A 20751-nucleotide genomic window follows, 5' to 3' on the forward strand; every position below is an offset into this window, starting at 1 on the left:
GACAGACAGGGTACGCACAGGCTGGTGGGGCGGCAGGCAGCCCAGAAGGGCACACACGAGCCTTGGAGACAGGGGGGCCAGGGTCCTCCCACCCGCGGGGCCCGGGGTTTACAGTGAACTGGGCGCCCAGCACGCCTGCGCCAGAGACCCCCTGAAAGCCCCACACGTGGGAGCGTAGCTACAGCACGTCTGTGCCTGTGTGGGAAGGACACGCCACCACACTGTGAGGAGAGCACAGCCTGCGCTCAGGGTAGGAAGTCAACCCACGACGAGGTAGAGACACACAGGCAGGCAGCCCTGCGTCTGCCTGGGAGGTTCGGATTGATGCTAACGTCCTGGGGGAAGGATTCGCAGGGCACCTCTGGCTGTCACGGTGCCCCAGCCTTCACAGTGAGCGTACAGTCCCTCAGAGGGTCTCAGGACTTTCTGGAGCTGATCCAATCACACCCCCTAAGAGTCAGGCCCACCTCCAGGTTTCTGACGTCAGGGAGGGCGAAGGGCTGACCAGCCTTGGTCTCTCTAGTTAAGGTTATCTCCCTGTTGAAGTAGCGGCAGTCAGGCTTTCACTCCAAGTAAAAATAAGCAGGAAAAACCCTTTCCCAACTTTTCTTCCCCTCCTCGCCTGTCCCACCGCCTGCAGCTTCAACACCAAAAGGCAGGCAATTCCCTCCAAGCCCAGCTCACTCCCACGGCGTCCTGCGCGGCGGCCCAGACGCTGAAGCCCCTCAGGGGCAGGGTGCAGCTTGGGGAGGGCGCCCTACCTTGGGGCACATCTCTGTCCCCTTCATGATGAGGTTCCGAGCCACCTGCAGCTTCCCAGTGACTTCCTCCAGGCGGGCCGACGCGATCCAGGCTGGCGGGTGGTGAGGGTTTGTCTCCCGAACAGACTTGAGCAGCAGCCTGGCCTTCTTGATGTCACTGTGCAGGCGAGAAAGCACTGGGTCAGGCCACCACCTGCTGAGGGCGCCCGGCCCGGAAGAGGGTGCCACTGCAGACAGTGTCCAGACCGTCACATCTGATGCCCCTGCTGACAGAACCAAGTCAGAACTCAGTCGGCACCCTTCCAAGTCTGCGGCACCTCCACACACACAGGCATCGAGCCCAAGGTCAAGGTCAGAAACATGGGCCGCAATCGTCAAGCTGCTCGCTAGCTCAGCACACACACAGATTTGGAATGTCATCTGTAACAAATTTAACGTCCACAGTGAACGGGTACAGATATATTTTAAAGGCGAAATCAAACAACCCCACTCTACCTTTCTTAGAACATCCACATCCTGTTCTGGCTGCGTATTCTTCAAATAAAATCCAACACATTCCCGGCAAGCCGAGCCCACCCAGCCACTGGCCCTGCAGGGTACTCACTTGATGTCCCCTCCATGAGTCGGGATCATGGAATTCAAATCTGTCAGATAGCCTTTGGGGTCAACCACAGTCTGCCCACTCACCGAGTCAGATACCTGCAAGACAGGCCAAGCCCAGCTAGTCGGACAGAGCCAGGACTGCCTGGAACGAAGTCCTCGGAAGGTCCCTGGAGCCCCTTCCCATAATCCCGACACCCAGTGGGCATGGGAACTTTCAAGTAAGAAAACAACCTTAACTCAAACAATAGTTTGTAGCGATAATAAGCAAATTTCACCCACACAGAACAAAGATTTTATAAAAAAAAGAAAACATAAAAGTTCCAGGGGGAAAAGCCTAACCGAACATAAGGTCCATCTAAGAATGAGTGAAACCCGGAAATCACAAAGATTGATGATCTCAGCTAACGTTCTTTACGTTTTCATGGAGCAGTTCATTGTAGCACTCTCTCAAGTTGTGTCTTAAAGTTACCATGACAATGACAAAAACAAAACAACCTGAGTAAAAAGTGGGCAAAAATGCAGCAGGACAAGGAAAGGATGAGAGGAAAAGCGACGGGAAGAAAGAAAACTCCCTTTGTTTGCAGGCAACTTGATTGATTATCTATGTAGAAGATTTGAAAAAAATCAACAAAAAACTCCCAGAACTAATAAGTAATTACTGCAGGGCTGCAGGATACAAGGTTAATATCAATCACTATCCTACATACCAGCAGAGAATATGTCGAATCTGAAATTAAAAACACAACAACATTTACAAGAGCCCCCAAAACTGTGAAACACGGTGGACCCTTGAACATGGGTTTGAACTGCGTGGGTCCATTTATACCTGAATTTTTCCCTCAACACATACCACACCGCTACACGATCTGCAGCTGGCTGAACCGACGGCCGTGGACAGCCCTCAACCGCATACAGAGTCAGTGCCCCTAACACCCCACACTGTTCAAGGGTCAACCATACCTAGACGTTAACCCAACAAATACGTACAAGATCTGTAAGAGAAAAAACTACAAAGCCTTAACAAATGAAATCAAAGAAAAACTAAATCAATGGAGAGAGATTCCACGTTCATGCACAGGAAAACTCAGTATTGTCAAGATGTCAGTTCTTCCCAACTTGATCTGTAGATTCAACACATTCCCAATCAAAATCCCCGTTACTTTGTAGATGTTGACAAGCAGATTCTAAAGTTCACATGGAGAGGAGGCAAAGGACCCAGAACAGCCATCACAACATTGAAGCAGAAGAACAAAGTCGGAGAACACGACCCAACTTAAAGCCTTACTATAAAGTTAGAGTAATGAAAACAGTACTTCAATATGCATGTACTCGATGCCCCTGAGCTATACACTTAAGAAACGGCTAAATCTTTAAGTTTTATCTTATACATATCTTAGCACAAAACATTACTATTTTTTCTCTACATTTTACACACAAGTGTGAAAGAAACAACAAACTAGATCTATGCAACGTAAATGAAGCTGAACCTCACCACTCACAAGGATGCAAATTAAGTGGAGGCTTGTTGGAGGGAATGGGCCTCCCAAAGGCCCCCAGACCAGAGCTGCCAACGGGGTGGGGGTGGGGGGTGATCGATGGCACAGCCAGCTCCCCCACGTTGCCGAGTGTGGAATGTCGTGCCTTTGAGAGATAATTTGGCACCTAAGTGAAAATATGCCAATCCAACAATTCCACTTTAAAGATACTGTCAAAATATTTACTTAAATCTGCAAAGATAGAAGCAGGAGGAGTTCATCAAAACATGGTTTGTGGGACTTTCCTGGTGGCGCAGTGGTTAAGAATCCGCCTGCCAATGCAGGGAACACGGGCTCGATCCCTGACCTGGGAAGATTCCCACATGCCACGGAGCAACTAAGCCCGCGCGCCACAACTACTGAGCCCGCGTGCCCTAGAGCCCACGTGCCATAACAACTGAAGCCTGAGCGCCTAGAGCCCCTGCTCCGCAACAAGAGAAGCCACCGCAATGAGAAGCCCACGAACCTCAACGAAGAGTAGCCCCCGCTCGCTGCAACTAGAGAAAAGCCTGCGCGCAGCATCGGAGACCCAACGCAGCCAAAAATAAACAATAAATTTATTAAAAAATAAAAAAAACATGGTTTGTAACCACGAACAAGCAGAAACCACCCAAAAGGTCCATCAATCAAAGACTAAATCATGATATTCACAATGAACTACTCTCCAACTTATAAAGTAAATACATATCTAGTAGCATGAAAGCGTGCAATTTTTTGGATCTGTAAGCTACTACTTATTTTTTACTGTAAGATACCTGCTCACCGTAAAAAACTCAAGTATAGCAAAAGCTCAATTAAAATTTAAGTTTTCCACTGAAGCAAAAGGAATGGCTGAGTACTTCACTCTGCTGTTTTTCTAAGTATGTGTGAAATTTTTCCATAAAAATGTTTAACACAAAGCATTCCCCAGTGGTGTGGGTGTGCCGCCCTGGTCACGTCCTGGCCTGTGCAGGTCCACACTCTCTTCAACACACACGACTACTCTGGGTCTGGTTTTCACGTGCATGACTCCTTCCCGATTTGCTGGTTCTCTTGACTTTACAGTGCTTTCTATCATGCAAAAGTTTTTATTTGTATGTAGTCAATTTGAAAGTATTTTCCTTCACGGTTTCTGACGTGCATGTCGTATGAGAAAGGGTCTTCACTCTGCCTGGGTTTTCTAGAGCACGGCACCTAGTGCACGCCCCGTAAGGACACAAGGATTCACTAGGGTGCAGGAGGAACACACGTACGTTTAACTTTTATGTAAAGAGGGAAGGGCATTAAGCGACATCAACAGTAAGCACGTGGCTTGTCACGAGTGCCTGTCTGGGCCGCTCCTCAGGCAGCCCTCTGTCACCTGCCGCAGACCCCAAGCCCCAAGGGAGCAGGAGAACCGCATCAGGTGGCCCTTCGCTGCTGGCACCGAATGCAGCACACCTGTGCCCGCCCTCTGGGTCAACACACGCACCAGCCTGCGTGCAGAATCCCATCACACTGTGTAATGGGACAGGGAATTGGACATGTCACAGGTCTGTTTAACATGTGACGAAGCCCTTCAAAGGGTGAACTTTTCACAAATATAAATCAGTTTTATAAGCAAAACAAAAATTCTTTAATATGATCTGTAGGAAAATAACGCATGACACGACCTCTCACCTGGCTCAGCCTCATGTCCATCAAAGTGTTCCTGGCTTGGCCGATCTTCCTCATGTCCAGCTCACCTGTGCCGGGTGTCATCAATCCAGGTGTCATCCCACCTGGGTATGGAGTGTTCAGTCCGCCTGGATAGGGTGTGTTCAGACCTCCAAATTGCTGGGGGAAGCAAGGACAAAACGCTGGCTTGCGTTTGCATGCATTTCATTCTCATCTCTGGAAACTCTTTCCACTGGAGCCCGACGTCTGAACCGTCGGACAGACTCAGCCGTGGCACAGCAGGAGCACATACTCCGGCTCCTCCAGCGCTGCCCCCGCCCCCCGTCCTGATCTGTCCGACCAGACACAAGGAGCCCCGTTTGCCTTCTCTGTGGGTACTCACAGTCTGCCGGGGATCTACTGAAGTGTGGTTCTCTCCAGTCTGTAAATGTTTGGCAAAGAAGCTGTCGGGAACGGGGGTCAGCTTCTCATAGCGGGGGTTCCGCTGCCGCTTGTTTCTGGCGTCGCCGACCTCAGGGATGCTCAGCCACTCTTCTTCTGTGACTTCTGCCAACTTCCTCTGGAAACACCCGGCCCCCAAACATTAATTCTCTGGCAGAATTGCACACGCACAAGAAAAATGATGTTCTCCCTGACCCCTATTGCCCAATTCATGATGCCTTAAGGACTCTGATGCAGACACAGTTTATCTACTTTGCTTAGAAAAATCAACCTGTTGGATCTGCTCTACTTCACTCAGGTTTAAATTGTTCTGTCAAAGCCCAGGGAACACAGTTCAGAAAACCTGATGTCTAAATGGACATAGTTACAAAGTTACAAAGAAAATCAGCTCCTCTGTCCCCCCTTTTCTGGGGAGGAGAGCTTTTCTGCACACACACGTATAATTAAGCACACCCAAGCAGGGCCCTTCTTCTACCCTCTGAATTAAAGGAAGGGCAGAGTGAGCAAAGTTGTGCTCGTCTCATCAGCTGTGCCCCAGAGCGTCTGTTCTCCACTGGGAAGGCCACGAGGAACAGCAGGCCACCCATCTGCTCACTTTGAGATCTGAGAACTGCTGCTGGATTTTGGGGCGCTCCATACGGTATTTCTCAATTTCTTCTTTCTCCCTTTGCTCCCTAGAAGTAAAACGTGGGCACGTATTAGAAATCCTGGATGTCCATTCTGAAACAAAGTCACTTTATTATCCTTCCTAATTAAATCACCAAAAAGAGTAATTCCACACACTCAGCAGTTAAATCAAATCTATTTTAAGGCAACAATGGATACATTCACAAATAACTCAACTCGCTACCAGATAAAAACATGCAGAACTCACTAAAATAAAAAGCAAGTTGTATTACTCCATTAAATACCTGCATTTAAACACAAGTATATTTACTGCTTTAAAATTCTATAAAGTCCCAAAGGTAGGGCCATCCTCTGAATAACTCAGCTCAGAAGAAAAGCTGAACCGTTGTCCTAGTTGTCCATCCAAATGGGTTCCTGGTGACTTAGGACCAGGTCACACGTGAACTCAAAGAGCCGTGGGCAATGGTGACAAAGTATCGACCAAGTTAGGCAAACCGGAGTAGACAAGAGCCCGGCAGCCAAGGCTTCCCAACGCTGAGATTTATATTTCCCTCCACAAGGTCAGACAGGAACTTGAATGCGTTGTGAATAACGACGTGCTTGGAAAAGACAAACACCTCTCGACCGGCTGGAGACAGCCTGGCATCACAGCTCCTGATGGGAAGCAGCTCGCACAGATACCGTCAGGTTTTCTGGCCAAAGATGCTCCACTGATCTGAATCAAGCCTCAGGCTCCAACTTCCAATCCACAGGAAACGCTGAGAGCGCAACAAGTGAAAGGGTGCCACGAGGAGGTGGGCAGTCGTTCCGTAAAGGGGTGGTGGTGGCTAGGGGACATGCCTGAGCAGTGGTGCTGACTGCGTCATGGCTCGTAAAAAGCAGTTCTACAAAGTTCTGGGGACAAGCAGGGAACAGTGGATGTGGACTGGCTACCAGGTAACAAGGATGGACTGCTCAGCGCCAGGGCGAACTGACCCCAACGGGAGCCAGCAAAGCCCACCTGTAGAAGCAGAAGAAGCGAAAGTGCAAACCGAATAGTGCGGACTACGTGGGGGCACACGCCTGTCTGCTACGCTGTTCCTTCTGCTCTTTTGTATTGTGAAAAGTTTTCAAAAGCCAACCACTTCCCTAAAACCACTTAATACAACAATTTTCTGTATGTATCCACATCACTCAGATTTTTTTAATGAATGAATTCCAGAAGATTGGAATCAAGTCTTCTTTAATATGCAAAACCACCAAATTACGATACGTATAAGTTCATGCACATTGATTAAATAACATGCTTTTAAAAAACTCCCCTGAAGAACGGTACTTCACTCTTCTAATATGATTTTGAGAAAACTAAAAATTCTACAAGTTATGAAAAGAAAACTGTATGTATAATGAGCAATAGAAACAAAAAAGTAAACCAAAATGTTAACTGTCACCTTCCAGGCTTGTGAATAAACATTACTTACACTTAAACTTGTTGTCCTAATATTCTAGAGTGAGAATGCATTCTTTTTGTAGTAAAAAATATAAACATGTTATGAAGCAATAAAACTTATCATAGTTTGCAGGATCCTATGTTGACTTTGCATATATTTCCCCAGAAAATGACAAGGAATCAGAAAGTTGCCAATGAGGTAACATCAAGGACAGACGTGCTGGGCCAAGTTCAATCCAACACACCCACCTGAGAGCCCCAGAGGCAAAACAGGAGGGCTCTGCGGGGGAGTGGTCTTCCCCCAATGGACCCCCAGGAACAGAGGGTGCCCCTCCCACAGACTGCCTGGGCCTCGCACCCTCCAGCTCACTGGAGTCCGTCCCCACCAGCCCAGCTCAACAATGACCTGTGCAGTAAGATTCTCAAGACACAGACGCATGCCCACGAGGACTGCAATGGTCATTTGCCATCTTCAGTGAACCTCCAAATTACTTAATATACACTCATCAACATCACCACGCCCATTTCAAAGATGGTAACCCTGATGCACAGGCAGAATAATCCCCCAAATTCTGTCGATTTCTGGGAAGTCAAACACGGAGTTCCTAAGCTCTCCACTCCAGTCCCCAGCCCCCAAGGCTACTGTGCAACAGTCCAGGGTTTTCCAAGTGTGGCTGCCACAGACCAAGCCCCAGGCAGCCTCAAAGCTGAGCAGACACATCTCCTATTCTTGCAAATTTTCTCCAAGTCTGAAATAAATCGAAACAAAACTTTCTGGGACTTCCCAGGCAGTCCAGCAGTTAAGACTCTGCGCTTCCACTGCACGGGGCACGGGTTTGATCCCTGGTCGGGGAACTAAGATCCCGCAGGCCACACGGTGCAGCCCAAAAACAAACAAACAAACGCTTTTTTTTAAGTTGGATAAACACAGCATGAAGAGCGACAATTCGTCTTACCTTCTCTCTTTCCTTCTTTCATCCATCCTTTTATCCAGGGCTGCATAGATAGCATCTGCTTCCTCGTCATCTTTTTCGTAGGGCCCACTTGAGAAGAGGCTCCCAGCATAGCCGTTAAACTGAGAACCAAACAACATACTTAGAGTGTCAGCTTTTCTCCAATACGACCCCCACCAACAGAAACATCAATAATAGAACACGTCTAGCTGCAAAATGCTTGCTCAACAATTTTTTTCAATCAATCGAACCCAAATTGAAGGATAACAAAATAGCTGATAAGTACTCTTCAAAATTGTCAAGGGCATGAAAGAGAGAGTATCCACACCAACCAGAGGACACTAAGGAGGCACAACTAAATGCAACGTAGGGTCCTGGGCCAGAAGTAGGACACAGGTGGAAAACCCAGTGGAATTCAAGTAAGATCTACAGGTTAGTTAATATTGCTGCGTCAGTGTTAATTTCCTGGTTTCAATAACAGCACTAGGGTGCACAGAATACCCAATTCAATATCCTGGGATAAACAGTAATGGAAAAGAATGTATATATCTGTATAACCGAGTCACTCTGCTGTACAGCAGAAATTAATACAACGTTGTAAATCAACTATACCTCAAAATAAAAACAAAGATAAAATAAATAAAAATTTAAAAAATAGGGACTTCCCTGGCGGTCCAGTGGTTAAGACTCCGTGCTTCCACTGCAGGGGGCACTGGTTCGATCCCTGGTCAGGGAACTAAGATCCCACATGCCATGCGGTGCGACCAAAAAAAATGAAAGTTTTTAAAAATTTACAAATAAAAAAATAATAATAGTACTAGGGTCATGTGAGATGGGGAGAAACTTGTGAAGAGTATGCAAGAAGTCTCCATATTATTTTTGAAAGTTCTCTGTAACTTTAAAATTACTCGAAATTGAATTTTTAAAAAACTTTTCTCTGAGGAAAAATGCCACTTGTTGTAACATATCTGTAAAAGACTTCAATAGACCAAACATGAATGCATTAAGAAAACAAGCACTAAAGCAAAAGAAGGTAAATATTACCAATTCCACTTAAAATTTTCATCATTAAAGACCAGCCAAGACACAGCAGCAACGCAACAGTTCTAATGTGTGCAAGTGCATCTCTTCTGAAGAGACCACAGAGGGCACATTTCTTCATATTTTTCCTGCTCCCCTCTCAAACTCTGTTTGAGCTATCCCCTATCCCCTGACTAGCTGGAACAGGCAATGGACCCACCACTCCAAGCCACTCATCACAGATGCCAACAGCACACTGGGTTAAGAACGTGGACGCTGGCCGGGGAGCCCCTCACAAGTCACCTCATCATAGTTGGTGTCATTGAGGTCCTCGTCATCGTCATCCGCAGCCTGGCTCTTCTTCATCTGGTCCCCGACAGTCCTCTTGCCTGGGGGCGCATGGCGGTCATCCACGGGATCATTGGCATCCCGGGCAGGCCCGATGTCCGAGCGGGTGGTGAAGCCAGTGGCACTGCAGGAGACCCCAAGATGCCCATTTATTTGAGTGGCCTTGTTCCTGTGCCAAGACCCTCCGCAGCTGTCACCTAATGACACCTCTTTTTCTAACTCCTCCGGGAAACCCCCAAAGAGCCCAGAAGCAGTGAACTCCACATAGCTGTCCTCTTCAAGAGAGAAACCTGAGAAGGTTCTCAGGCTACCTTCTGCCACCCCACATTCTCCTTGAAGGAGGTTCCCCCGGGCACCAGACCCCTCTGCTCCCAGGTCACAGTCTCCCGTTTCCAACAATCTGCCAAGCAGCCCTCTCTCTGAATCCAACCAGGCCCCCAAACCCAACGTGGCCCAGTCGGAGTTCCCCTTCTGTGCCTGCCCTACAGTTGCTCTGGGTCGTTTCAGCCGATGGTGGCAGTGCCGTCCCAGGTACCACGGCATCAGCTTTGCCTCCCTCTCCCTCCCATCTGTCTCTAAATTCTACGGGGTCTACCGCCAAAATCCCTCCTCCGAGACCATGACTCCCATCACAGCTGGGACCCAAGTTAGCTACCCCCGCGCGGAGCTTTCCTCTGCTTCAGCACAGCTCTGAGCACAGCGTACTGAGGTGTCTACTTCTCCAGTGCCTACAGGGGCTCCGGTCGCTCCGCCCCTGCAGCTCCACGCCACCCACCGCACGTCCCACCCACACAGACTCCTCACAGTTCCTTCCTCTTCCTCCACACCTCATCTTCCTTCTCAAATGCCCAACACACAAAGCAGCAGTTTCTCCTCTAACCCTGCCACGTCTGTACACCCCTACGTCCTTCTGAACTTGGCTCAGACGTTGATCGCTGGAACCCCAGAATTCTAAATCTGTTCCTCTTTATGTACTTATTTATGCAAACATCTCATCTCCCCTAGTAAACTGCAGGTCCTCTGAAGACACTGTCAAGATCTTAGACTTGTGTGTGCCCCAGATAACGCTGGACGTAATACTCCCAACAAGAGAAACCTGATCAAACGAATAACAAACACGGTGATGATGCCTGCTCACGTATTCAACAATACATGGTAGTCATCTGACCTGGGGGACCCAGTCACAAGGCTCACAGATGCCATCCCTACCCCTGGGGAGTAGAGAGTCTGAAGAAGCATTAATGTGACCACCAGCACCTCAGAGAAAGAATGAGGTACCACCGTGAGAGGCCACACAGAGGACTCCAGCCCGGATCGTGGTTAGAGAATCAGTCACGCTCAAGCCAAGAATGGGGGGGGCCGGTCTGCCCGGCCTGGGGGGGGGAGGGTAGCCACAGAGCTCCGACTACGGGACGGAGATTTGCGTCCTCGCCACGGCAGACTCGCAAGACGGTGCTGCCACCCACCCCGGGGACAGAAACCGGGCTCAGAGTCGTCGCTTCAAACCCAAGCGTCCCACCTCCTAGGGGCAGACAGCCTCCCTCGGGTCGGCTCTAACCCAGAGCGCCGTTCTTCCCACCAAGATCAGGCCAATCCCGCGCCATCCCTGTTCTCGTCCTCCCCGTCGCTGTCGGCGGCCGCCCAGACCCGGGCCCCAGGCCTCACCCGCGGCCCAGCCCCGGCACGTAGCCGAGCGGGGCGGGCATGCCCAAGAACGGCTTCTTCTTCTTGTTCATGGCGCCGGTGACGGCGACGGCCAAGAAGGGAAGGGATGGAGGCCGCGGCCGGAGGCGAAAAACCACACACGTCCGAGGCTCTGTAACAGGAAGGACCACTGCCCGCGTCACCCGTGCCCCGGAAGCAGAGCGCGTGGTCCCACGTAGCCCCGCCCACCGCGCATTCCCTGGGCGGAAGTTCCCGAAACTCGACTTCCGGCGGCTCCCGGCGGCTCTGGACCGCGGCTAAGGGGACAGAGACGCGGCGAGCGCATGTGCTGTAGCGCCCGCTCCTGGTGCGGCGGGCAGGCGATGTGCTCCTGGACTAGCCCTGGGGGACCTCAAAACTGAGCAGGGGCGGCCCTGCTTACTGCGTGTTTTCGATGCATTTCTGAGACCTGCCTGTACGAGCAGGACCCATGGGTCCCCTTCCTCCCTGAGCCTCCCACCCTGCCCTTCAGAGTCGCCTTGGCCCCGGGGCAGGGCCTAACACACCTGAGCAGACTGCACACCTAGCCGACTGTGTAGGGCTTGTGCGGGGTGTATGTGTCCTGATGGCGGTACAGACTGCTGCCCTAGCTCTCCGCGCTCAGATTCCTGGGCCCAGTTCCGGCCCCGCCCACACCCCCACCATACCCTGAACATTCCGGTGATTCCGGTGACCGAGAGAGCCCAGACCCTAGAGAGCTAACTGACGAAAATAAATAAATGCAGCAGAACAAGTCAGTATGTGGGCACGGGCGGTCACAGCATGTGGGTGAATTCCGTGTGTGCTGGTGCGCACGGGTGCAAGTCCGACCACCCGTGCTCGTATTTTAGGTGGACACGCGGGACGGTTATCTGGATACTGTGTGTCCATGTGCACCTTCGCTCAGGTGGCGGTGGGACATTCTTTGGTCCCCACATACACCTGGGGAGAGCCCTTGGGCTCCTGGCAGAGCAGGCAAAAAGCTGGTCACAAGTCTAGCCTTCTGCTGGACCAGGCAGTCCCCAGCCTACCCTAACACTTCTCACTGGGGTCCTGAAGCAAGCACACCCCCCCTGCCTGCTGCAGCCCCCTCGGGGTTTCTCTCTCCTCCCTGTCCCCAGCCTACCCCTGTTCGGTGCCACATCCTGGGCACTGAGCCAGATTCTGGGGCTACAGAGGGAAGGGGAGAGACCCTGATGTTCTCCTGAAGTTCACAGAGCGGGGAGGGGGAGGTAAGGGCGCGTCAAACTGGCTTCTCTGGGGAAGCAAGTGCCCATTCGAGAGAGAAACCTCCAGAGAGGTCTGGAGAATGCATGAATAAAGGAATGAGTAAGTAAATTGACAAAGGAGAATGGAGGGAAGTGGTGGGTCTGGCCCTTGACCTAGGCCCCATGGGGCAGAGGGTCCCAGGAGCAGGTAGGATACCCCCTCCCCTCCATACGCAGAGAGGGCTAAGGCACCCTCAGATGCTCCTGCAGACGCCTGGACCCCGGGCGGCCGCACAGTCACTCGTCCTTGGCGCCATGCCCAGGTGCGCACAGCCGCCCCTTGCCCCGGCAGACGCCCTCCGCGCTCGCACATCCGCGCGCCGCCGACACCCCTCGGAGCTCCCGGAGCGCGCCCCGCTCTCAGGGATCGGCAGCAGGTGCCTCGCCGCGCAGACTCGCCGGGCGCGGGGACCGGCTCGGGCGCGGGGCCGGCTGGGGCGGGGCAGCGGCGCGCGTTCCCTGCCGGCCACACGGGCCGCCCTGCGCCCGGCGAGGGGCGTGTGCACCGGCTGGGGACCCGCGGGCCCCATGTTCACGGAGCTGAGGACCAAGCCGAGCCCCCCGCGAGGCCGCGCCGGGGCTGTGCGCGCCGGATTCGGGGAGCGCCGGGATGTGGACGGTGAGCAGGGCTGGACCCGGGCGCGGAGCTATCGCGGTCTGGGGGCTCGAGGACCGGAGGGACAGGGCCGGGTCCTAGCGAAGTCCAAACTGCAGCCGCGCTCGGAGTAGGGGGCGCGTCCCGGCCGAACGGGGTTCCCAGTGTCTTTATCCCGCGCTGGGGCGAGGGCGGGGGTGGGGGGCGGCGGTCAGGCCTTGGGGATCGGCGCGCCCTGGTTTGGGGGAGGTGACCCGCCGAGGCTCCTGTCCCCAGGCTAGCACCACCCCGCGGTCACCTTTTCCTTCGCGCGGGTAAAACCTTCCCCGGCCCCTGCAGTGGGGCCCAGAGGGGGTCCCCGCCCCATTTCCTCCTGGAATTCTGACGTTGGGGCTGGAAAGGAGGGACGGACCGACAGACGAACGGAGAGCCCTCCCCCAGCGCGGGCAGGAAATGGGCGGGGCCCGGCTGGCCCAGGACAGGTGCGGCGCGGGCTGAGGCGTCCGACTGGTTCTCCCGCCTGGAGGCCCCTCCAGGCGAAGCCCTGAGACCCGGGGTCCCTCCCCCGAAACGTGCCTGCTTAGAATGAGTCTCCTCCCACCGTACTAGAACCACCCTCGGCCACGCCCTCTGCCTGACCCCAGACCTCAAATTCAGAGTTGCCATCCAATTCCAAAGTTGTAAGAATGGGGAGGGAGGAGGGGGTGGAAGATGTGGGTTTCCCTCATTACTGAAACCTCCTGGGCACATCACCAAGTCCTGCCCTCAGTGGGGGTGAGGGGCTGTGTCTGTGGTAGGAGGGTCACTAATTCTCCTGCTGAGGGCGTGGGGGAAGGACCCCGGCCTGGGAACCCGATCCTGCCTGCTGAGTCAGGGCGTGGATGCTGTAAGACGGGGCAAGGCTGGGCCCTGCTTCCTGTCTCTCCCCAGGGCTCTGTTGACTTGTGGACACCACACGGAGCCTTCATCCATCCATTCAGTCATTCACAATGTTTCTGGGCACCTCCTGTGTCCCAAGACCTGTGCAAGGCCTTGGGAGGGGTCAGTCCGGGTGTCTACCCTCCCCTGACTCCTGTCAGCCACCAGCACAGAAATGATGGTAAAACTAAAAGGTGATGAGCGTAACGAAGCCGGCGTGGGGAGAGAAAGCACAAGGAGTCAGCCTGGGTCCCCGAGCGCGTGCGTGCAGCCTGTGTGCTGTGCTGACGCTGCCATGCACGGGAGCTGCCCTGGGCCAGGGGGCCTGCAGGAAGGGGCAGCAGGAACCTTGTGGGCTTGCCCAGAGTTCAGCCTTCTTCTCGTTCACAAGTCACAGCCAGTGAGCACAGCAGGACAGAGGCCAAGCCTCCAGGGAACGCCAGGTGGGGCTGCAGGGACCAGGTGCCTTCGACGACCACGTGGGCAGGCAGCCCAGCCACAGGGGTCTCCCCACAGCACAGAGTCTCCCAGGACGCTGGGGCCGCGTTTCCTCACAGGCAAGCCCTGTGCGTGCGTGCGCCCTGGTCTGATGTGGCTCTGCCAGCCCAAGGAGAAGACCAGGGCCGTCCCAGGAGAGCCCCACCTGGTTCTGAGTGTGAGGCTCCCTGGTGGCCACGTCTCTCTCTAATTAAACAGAATCCATCCTGCTCCCCAGAGCACAGACTATGCTTCTTGAAGGTGGAGTTCTCAGGACAGCTCGCGCACACTTCCTTCTCTTTGGGGAGGCTTGGGAACCCCTAATTGGGAACGTGCCTCTCCTCTTCCGTGGAGGAAAGATGGGCTGAGCAGGAAGCCGGATCACAGGGAGGGAGCCCCTGCCCCTGACAGCTGTGACCAGGCACCCCTGCTTTGCAGCCACTGCCCACTTCAGCTTCTGCCGGACCCTCCTGGAGCACACGGTGTCGGCCGAGAGCATCCCCTGCCCCCTGCCTCGGACCCCGGGCACCAGCCTCACGTGGCACGACTCCCGCAGCCAGAGGGCAGCTGGCAGCCGGCAGGTCAAGCTCCTTCAGCAGCCCGGCACCGAGGCCCCCCAGGTACCCACCCACACACTACACCCACCTCAGTCCCCGCCCTCCTTGCCACCCCACTCCACCGGCCACCCCTCTTCCCACAGGGCCGGCTGTACTCTGACCACGATGGCCTGTACCACACAAGCCCCTCCCTGGGTGGCCTGACGAGGCCCGTGGTCCTGTGGAGTCAGCAGGACGTCTGCAAGTGGCTCAAGAAGCACTGTCCCCACAACTACCTCGTCTACGTGGAGGCCTTCTCCCAGCACGCCATCACCGGTGCCGTGGGGGCTGGGGGGCTGGGGTGTGGCGGGGGCGGGCTCCCCGGAGAGCCTTCTCCCCCTCCCCTCTCTCTTCTGCTTCCTCCCCAGTCGGCCTCTCCCATCTGGGGCTTTGTCTCTGTTTCCGTCGTCGCCTGGCTTTGCTCTGCTCAGCCACCATTCCTCCTTGCCCTCCCTCCGCCTCTCTCCCTCTCTTGCCCTGTCTCTCTGAGTCTCTCTCTGCATGTCTGTCTCTGCCCACCCGACCCATCTCTTCCTCTCTCTGCCTTCTCTCTCTCCGCCTTTGCTCTCGAAACCCCTTGGATGGCAACCTCGGCTCAACCCCTCTCTCCTCCCTCCCAGGCCGGGCACTGCTGCGGCTGAACGCGGAGAAGCTGCAACGGATGGGGCTGGCGCAGGAGGCGCAGCGGCAGGAGGTGCTGCAGCAGCTGCTGCGCCTGCAGGTGCGCGAGGAGGGGCGGAGCCTGCAGCTGCTCAGCCAAGGTCAGTGGGAGGAGCCAGGAATGCCCACGGGTTCAGAAAGGCCTGGGGGGGCTGGGCCTCGAGGCCCGGAGTGCAGGGTGGGTGGGTTGACCTCAGGAGGGTGGCCAGGGACCCCAGTAAGGGCTGTCCTGCACCTGGGCTGTCCAGTAAGGGCTGTCCTGCACCTGGGGCGAGAGGGGATGACGCCAGAGGTCCCCGACCCTCCTCACCCCCCTTCGCCCCACAGCTTCCTTCGGAAACATGTCCTAGCTGCTGCCTAGGCTTGAACTCCGGACCTCAGCACTGTGACCGGAGCCCCTGACGAGCACGAGGCAGAGCTGGCCGTGCAGCCCCTCTCAGACCCCGCGTGACGCCCCAGGGGCCAAGCCCAGCCCCATGGACAGGTGGGACGAGCGTCGCCACCTCCAGCCACCTCTGGTTGTGCACTCCGGGCAGGGCCTGGGAGTGGGCGGGTGGGCAGGCAGGGGCTGCTTGAGTGGGGCCCTTCCTCCCAGGACCTGAGCCCAGGCCCACCCCCTGGTGCTGCTGGCAGCATGCAGGGCAGCCACCTGGGGCCAGAGCCGGTTTGGACACCCCCAGCCTCCCAAGGAGTCTGTTTATTTATATTCCCTTCGCCGGCACCCTCCATCGCCTGCTGAGTCACGCGTCTTCTAGGCACCCTGCCCTCGCCCAGGGCCAGAGGTCTGCCCCCTCGCCCCGTTTACGCCCTCCCCCAGCCCCTAGAGGACTGCCACACAGGTGGGGTAAACTGCCAAGGTTCCCTTTGGTGTGTGGCCCTCCCCGTCCTTGCCCAGAGAACGGTCAGTGGCCCAGCCCAGCCAGCCACCGTGCCAAGGGCTCTCACTCAGTTTTGAAACCCTTACCACGCCCCCATCTACTCACGGGGACTGGGACACACACCCAAGGCCTGACCCCAGGAGGACCCCACGCCCAGTGCCAGGCTCACCTGTGTCCTGGCCTTAGGTTGGGGGACGGCTCCCTCCTCCCAGGGTCATGGAGACTGCCTTCCAGGCTTAGTCATGGGTGGGTGTTCCCACTGCCCCTTTCCCAGGAGAACCCGGATCCACACAAGAACTGTTCTGACAGCTGCAGCCCCCATGCCCACCCAGTGGAGACCCAGCTAGCACCTGAGCAACCACTCGTGGGCCCAGCAGTGGGATAGCTAGGGCAGTCCTGGCAGCCCCACCCTCTTGCACCTCTGCCCACTCAACCCCCTGGGGATTCTGAGAATCCTGGAGACAGATGGGGCCGAGCCACCAGATCCCAAGCCGCGCCCTGTGCCACCTCAGGATGGGAGGTTGGTTGTTGCAGGTCCCATGTGGAATTTGAACAACTGGCCTGGTGCCCCCCATCCCGTGCGCCTCCCCATGGGAAGCCCCTCATCCTGCCCGGCTGCCCTGAATATCCCTGGCCACCTCATGCCATCACGACATGACCCTTTCCAGGGAGCCCTTCCTGTCTCTCTCCCCTTTTCCCTCCCTGTCTTGGACCCTCAGCCCCGCTGTGTTCCTGTCTTATCTTCCTTGTTTTGCGCTTTTTTATATTCTGACAAAAAAATCAGAAATAAATTTGGTTCTCAAGTGCCGCGAGTGTGGTGTCTGACTCTGGCCACCCAGGCATGTGGGGGACGCTCAGAGCCTTGAGTGGGGCCTGGGCCTGGGAGGAGGGGGCGCCTGGGCCAGCTGCCTCCAGCTGGGGCCACCAGGGGGCAGTGGTGTCCCATCCTGGTGGGGCGCCTGTGTACCCCAGGCCCCTGCTGGCCCCAGCTGCCCCATGGGCCGCACCCAGGGGCAGGGACACAGGTGTGTTAGGTTCCTGGGGCTGTTGTAACAGATGACCACGACAGGGAGGCTTAACACAACAGAAACGAACTTTCTCACTGTTCTACAGGCCACAAGTCTGGAATCCAGCAGGGCAGCACTCCTTCCTGGGCTCAGGAAAGAACCCTTCCTCGTCTCTCCAGCTTCTGGGGGCTGCCCTGGGGGGATTCCTGGGCTCATGGACACACCACTCCATCCTGGATTCCAGGGTTACATCACCTCTGGCAAATCTCCCTCCTACAAGGACACTTGTCACTGGACATAGGGCCCACCTGGATAATCCAGGATGATCTCTGCATTTCAAGACCCTTAACTTAATCACGTCTGCAAAACCTTTATTCCAAATGAGGTCCCATTCATAGGTTCCAGGGATCTGAAGTGACTATCCTTTGGGGATCCCCATTTAGCCCCCTACACAAGTGAGAGCTCTGACATAAGAAACACACGTCACAGCACATGCCCCCACACATACCCACACAGCAACCAGACACACAAATACTCACACAGAGGCATAAACCAAGCCCTGCAGTCTGGACACACACGCACCAACACACAGAGACGCGATGACACCAGCGTCCAGACATGCAGCACACTGACACACAGGGTCCCAGCATCCCATGACCTCCTAACATACAGAAAAACACCAGGCACAGTGCACCCCATACACAACACACATAACATCACACGTTGCCCTGACATGCAGACGCGCTGTGGCCTGGACACACACCCACCAAGACCCAGACATCCCCCCACACCTTGTGTCCAGTCACTTGGACACTAACATACGACTAGGATCTTTCTCACCTAGTACGGGACATAGAGACATACCCTGACACCATGATGGCCAAACAGGACACAGCTTGACGTATGTGGTCATGCAGACACACACCTACCAATTGGATGCACCTCAGGGCACACACACTGACCCCCTCTCCTGAAATCCTGCACGTCTTGATCCTGGGGTGGGCACAGTGAATGAGGGAAGGATTACACAGGTCTCTCTGGCTCTGATTTCCAAAGGAAGGACTGACTGACCCCTCCACAGAGGGCCCCTCCCTGCCTCTGCCCCAGTATGGACACTTGGTGCCTCGAGAGAAGCAGCTCCCAGAGGTCCCTGTGAGAAAAGGAAGACTCCAAATCTGCCCACGTGTTTTGTGCCCTGCCCACAAACAGTGTAGCCGAAGCTGCCCCGGCGTGGACAGAGCAGGTAGAAAGAGCCTCGGGGAAGGAGGCGCACCTTTTACCTGTCTCCAAACTAGCGCTCCTTCCCTACTCCATTCATTTCCACGTCTCGGTGCCCCGTCACCCCCAGACCTGATCTCAGCATCCCTGCCAAGAGCCCAGTTCCGGGGCACAAAGGAGCAAGGAGGGCACTGGCTGCTGGTCTAGGACCACCGCCCTAAAGTAGACAGGCTGCTCAGTCACCCCAATAAAGCCCATGGCCTCACACTGCCCCCGCACTGCCAGGAGCCAGGCCATTTCCTGAGGGTGGCCACAGGCAGACGTGGTCACAGGGCTGGTTGGAAAAGAGGCTGGATCCTGCTTTGCAGGCTCGAGGCCCCCGGGGCCAGGAGTTCAAGGTCCCAGGGGAGGGCAGCCTCTTTCGCTGCACCTTCCCGTCGCTTCCATCCGTGCGCGCTGGGCTTGGGGCAGCACCCAGCGCCCCATCGTGCCTCAGTTTACCCCAATGCCTGAACAACACCTCCCGCCCGACGGAGGCATAACTGGCCACTTCGCCCTGACGGCCCAGCCCACGCAGGCGACGGACGGGGTACCGGGCAAGCGGATGGCCGCACGGGCCCCCTCCCCCGACCCGTCTCTCCCGTCGCGGATAGCGGCAGGAATACCGCGAGAGTTCGCCCCCTCCCCCCCACAGTAAAACTGTCAAAGGTGGGAGGGGCGGGAGCGCGCATGTGCGCAGCGCGGCGCGCAGCCTGCGCCGCCCGGACCCCGCGCCCCGCGCCCCGGCCCGGCCCGGCCCCGGCCTCCGCCCGGCCCCGGCCCGCTGGGCGCCGCAGGTAAGCGCCCGGCCGCGCTCCCGGCCGCGACCCCGGGCGGCCCCCGCGCCGGCCGCGCCCTCGACCCTGACCCCGCGCGCAGGTCGGGGGGCCGGACCCGGAACCCCCGCCCGCCGCCGCCGCCGCCGCGCCCGGACCCCCGCGCCGCGCCCCGCGCCCCGCGCCGGCGTCGCGTCCCTGCCTCCTTCTTCTCCAGAAAAAGTCGCCATTTTGGTTCACTGCCTTTGGGCCCCCCCCTCCCCAGGCGCCCGGGATCGGCCCTTCCGGGGCCACGCCGGGCCCGCACCCGCCGCAGGTGACAGGTGGGTAGCGAGGCCAGGCCCCAGGTGTGCGTCCCCTGGCCGGCCTCATCCGCGCGCCCGGGCCCAGGCCGGGGTCCCGGGCCGAGCGGCCTGGGCCGCGGTCCCACCGCCAGCGTCGCCTGCGGTCAGCGCGAGGCGCTCCTATCCCCCCCCTCCAGAGGGTCCCACCTCTGCGACCCTGCTGGCCCCTCTGGGGAGGGGCGAGCCCTTTCTCCTCCTGGTGCGCGAGTCACAGGCCTTGAATGGAAGGGGAGTCTCTGCCTCCTAGGCCAGCCCTGGTCCCGGGGGCTCCCAACTCCGAATTCTTCACCCAAGCTGGAGGAAGGCTGGAAAGGTGGGGCTCAGTAGGTACCCACAGTAGCCTCTGCTGGGGTCAGAAGGGCGCTGGTATGTATCCTTGGATGTATCAGTGTGAGGGCTTCCGGAGAAGTTTGTTTAGAGCGCTCTGGACCCGTACTGACCCCAGGCCCAGGATGTAGGCAGCCCCCTGACCATGGGCAGTGACTGTCCCGATCTCTGATCTCAGTCTGCCCAGATGGCCTCTGGACCTCCTAGGCACAGCAGATCCCTCCTTTTCTGTCTGTTAGAAGTTAGGAGACTTCCCTGGCGGTCCAGTGGTTAAGACGCCACGGTTCCACTGCAGGGGGCACTGGTTCAGTCCCTGGTCGGGGAATGAAGATCCCACATGCTGTGTGGCGCAGCCTTAAAAAAAAGTTAGAAACCATCAGGGGAGGGGTAACCTGCCCACATTCCGCCCCCCTCTTCTTCTGTGGCCTTAAGCGTCCCTGTGGGAGGACCCAAAAGGGCTGAACTCAGAGTCGCCCCAGCTCTCAGAGCCTGGGGTCCCCCAGCAGAATGGGCCCACTGAAGCCCAGCCTCAGTCGGCAGAATGTTGTCTGTGGCCAGGGGCCTGTCGTCTCTGGAGTGGCGCTGGTGGGCCTGTAGGTTGGGGACAGAGAGT

The 20751-nt window shown here is 56.2% G+C and overlaps 2 protein-coding genes across 3 annotated transcripts in view; one reads left to right on the plus strand and one right to left on the minus strand.

Moving 5' to 3' along the window:
• PRPF6 (pre-mRNA processing factor 6) overlaps positions 1-11211 on the minus strand; it is a 33598-nt gene extending 22387 nt beyond the window's left edge. Inside the window, exons 1-8 of one of the 2 annotated variants that reach the window (XM_060124723.1) lie at positions 11018-11209; positions 9308-9476; positions 7988-8106; positions 5571-5649; positions 4917-5093; positions 4538-4693; positions 1366-1460; positions 762-918 (exon numbers count right to left, since the gene is read on the minus strand). In XM_060124723.1, the coding sequence (XP_059980706.1) occupies positions 762-918; positions 1366-1460; positions 4538-4693; positions 4917-5093; positions 5571-5649; positions 7988-8106; positions 9308-9476; positions 11018-11088 (1023 nt within the window). In that variant the 5' untranslated portion in view covers positions 11089-11209. Of the gene's footprint in view, positions 1-761; positions 919-1365; positions 1461-4537; positions 4694-4916; positions 5094-5570; positions 5650-7987; positions 8107-9307; positions 9477-11017 lie in introns of both variants that reach the window. The other variant, XM_060124724.1, reaches the window with a different exon arrangement.
• A 1322-nt stretch (positions 11212-12533) lies between these two features.
• Positions 12534-17230, plus strand: SAMD10 (sterile alpha motif domain containing 10). Its single transcript, XM_060124725.1, has 6 exons — positions 12534-12922; positions 14732-14913; positions 14994-15165; positions 15510-15650; positions 15877-16033; positions 16702-17230. The coding sequence occupies exons 1-5, from the start codon at positions 12559-12561 to the stop codon at positions 15897-15899; spliced, it is 882 nt and encodes a 293-aa protein (XP_059980708.1). The 5' UTR covers positions 12534-12558; the 3' UTR covers positions 15900-16033; positions 16702-17230.
• The last annotated feature ends 3521 nt before the right edge of the window (positions 17231-20751 follow it).

The sequence above is a fragment of the Lagenorhynchus albirostris genome, chromosome 15, assembly GCF_949774975.1.
Source record: "Lagenorhynchus albirostris chromosome 15, mLagAlb1.1, whole genome shotgun sequence".
NCBI classification, from domain to species: domain Eukaryota; kingdom Metazoa; phylum Chordata; class Mammalia; order Artiodactyla; family Delphinidae; genus Lagenorhynchus; species Lagenorhynchus albirostris.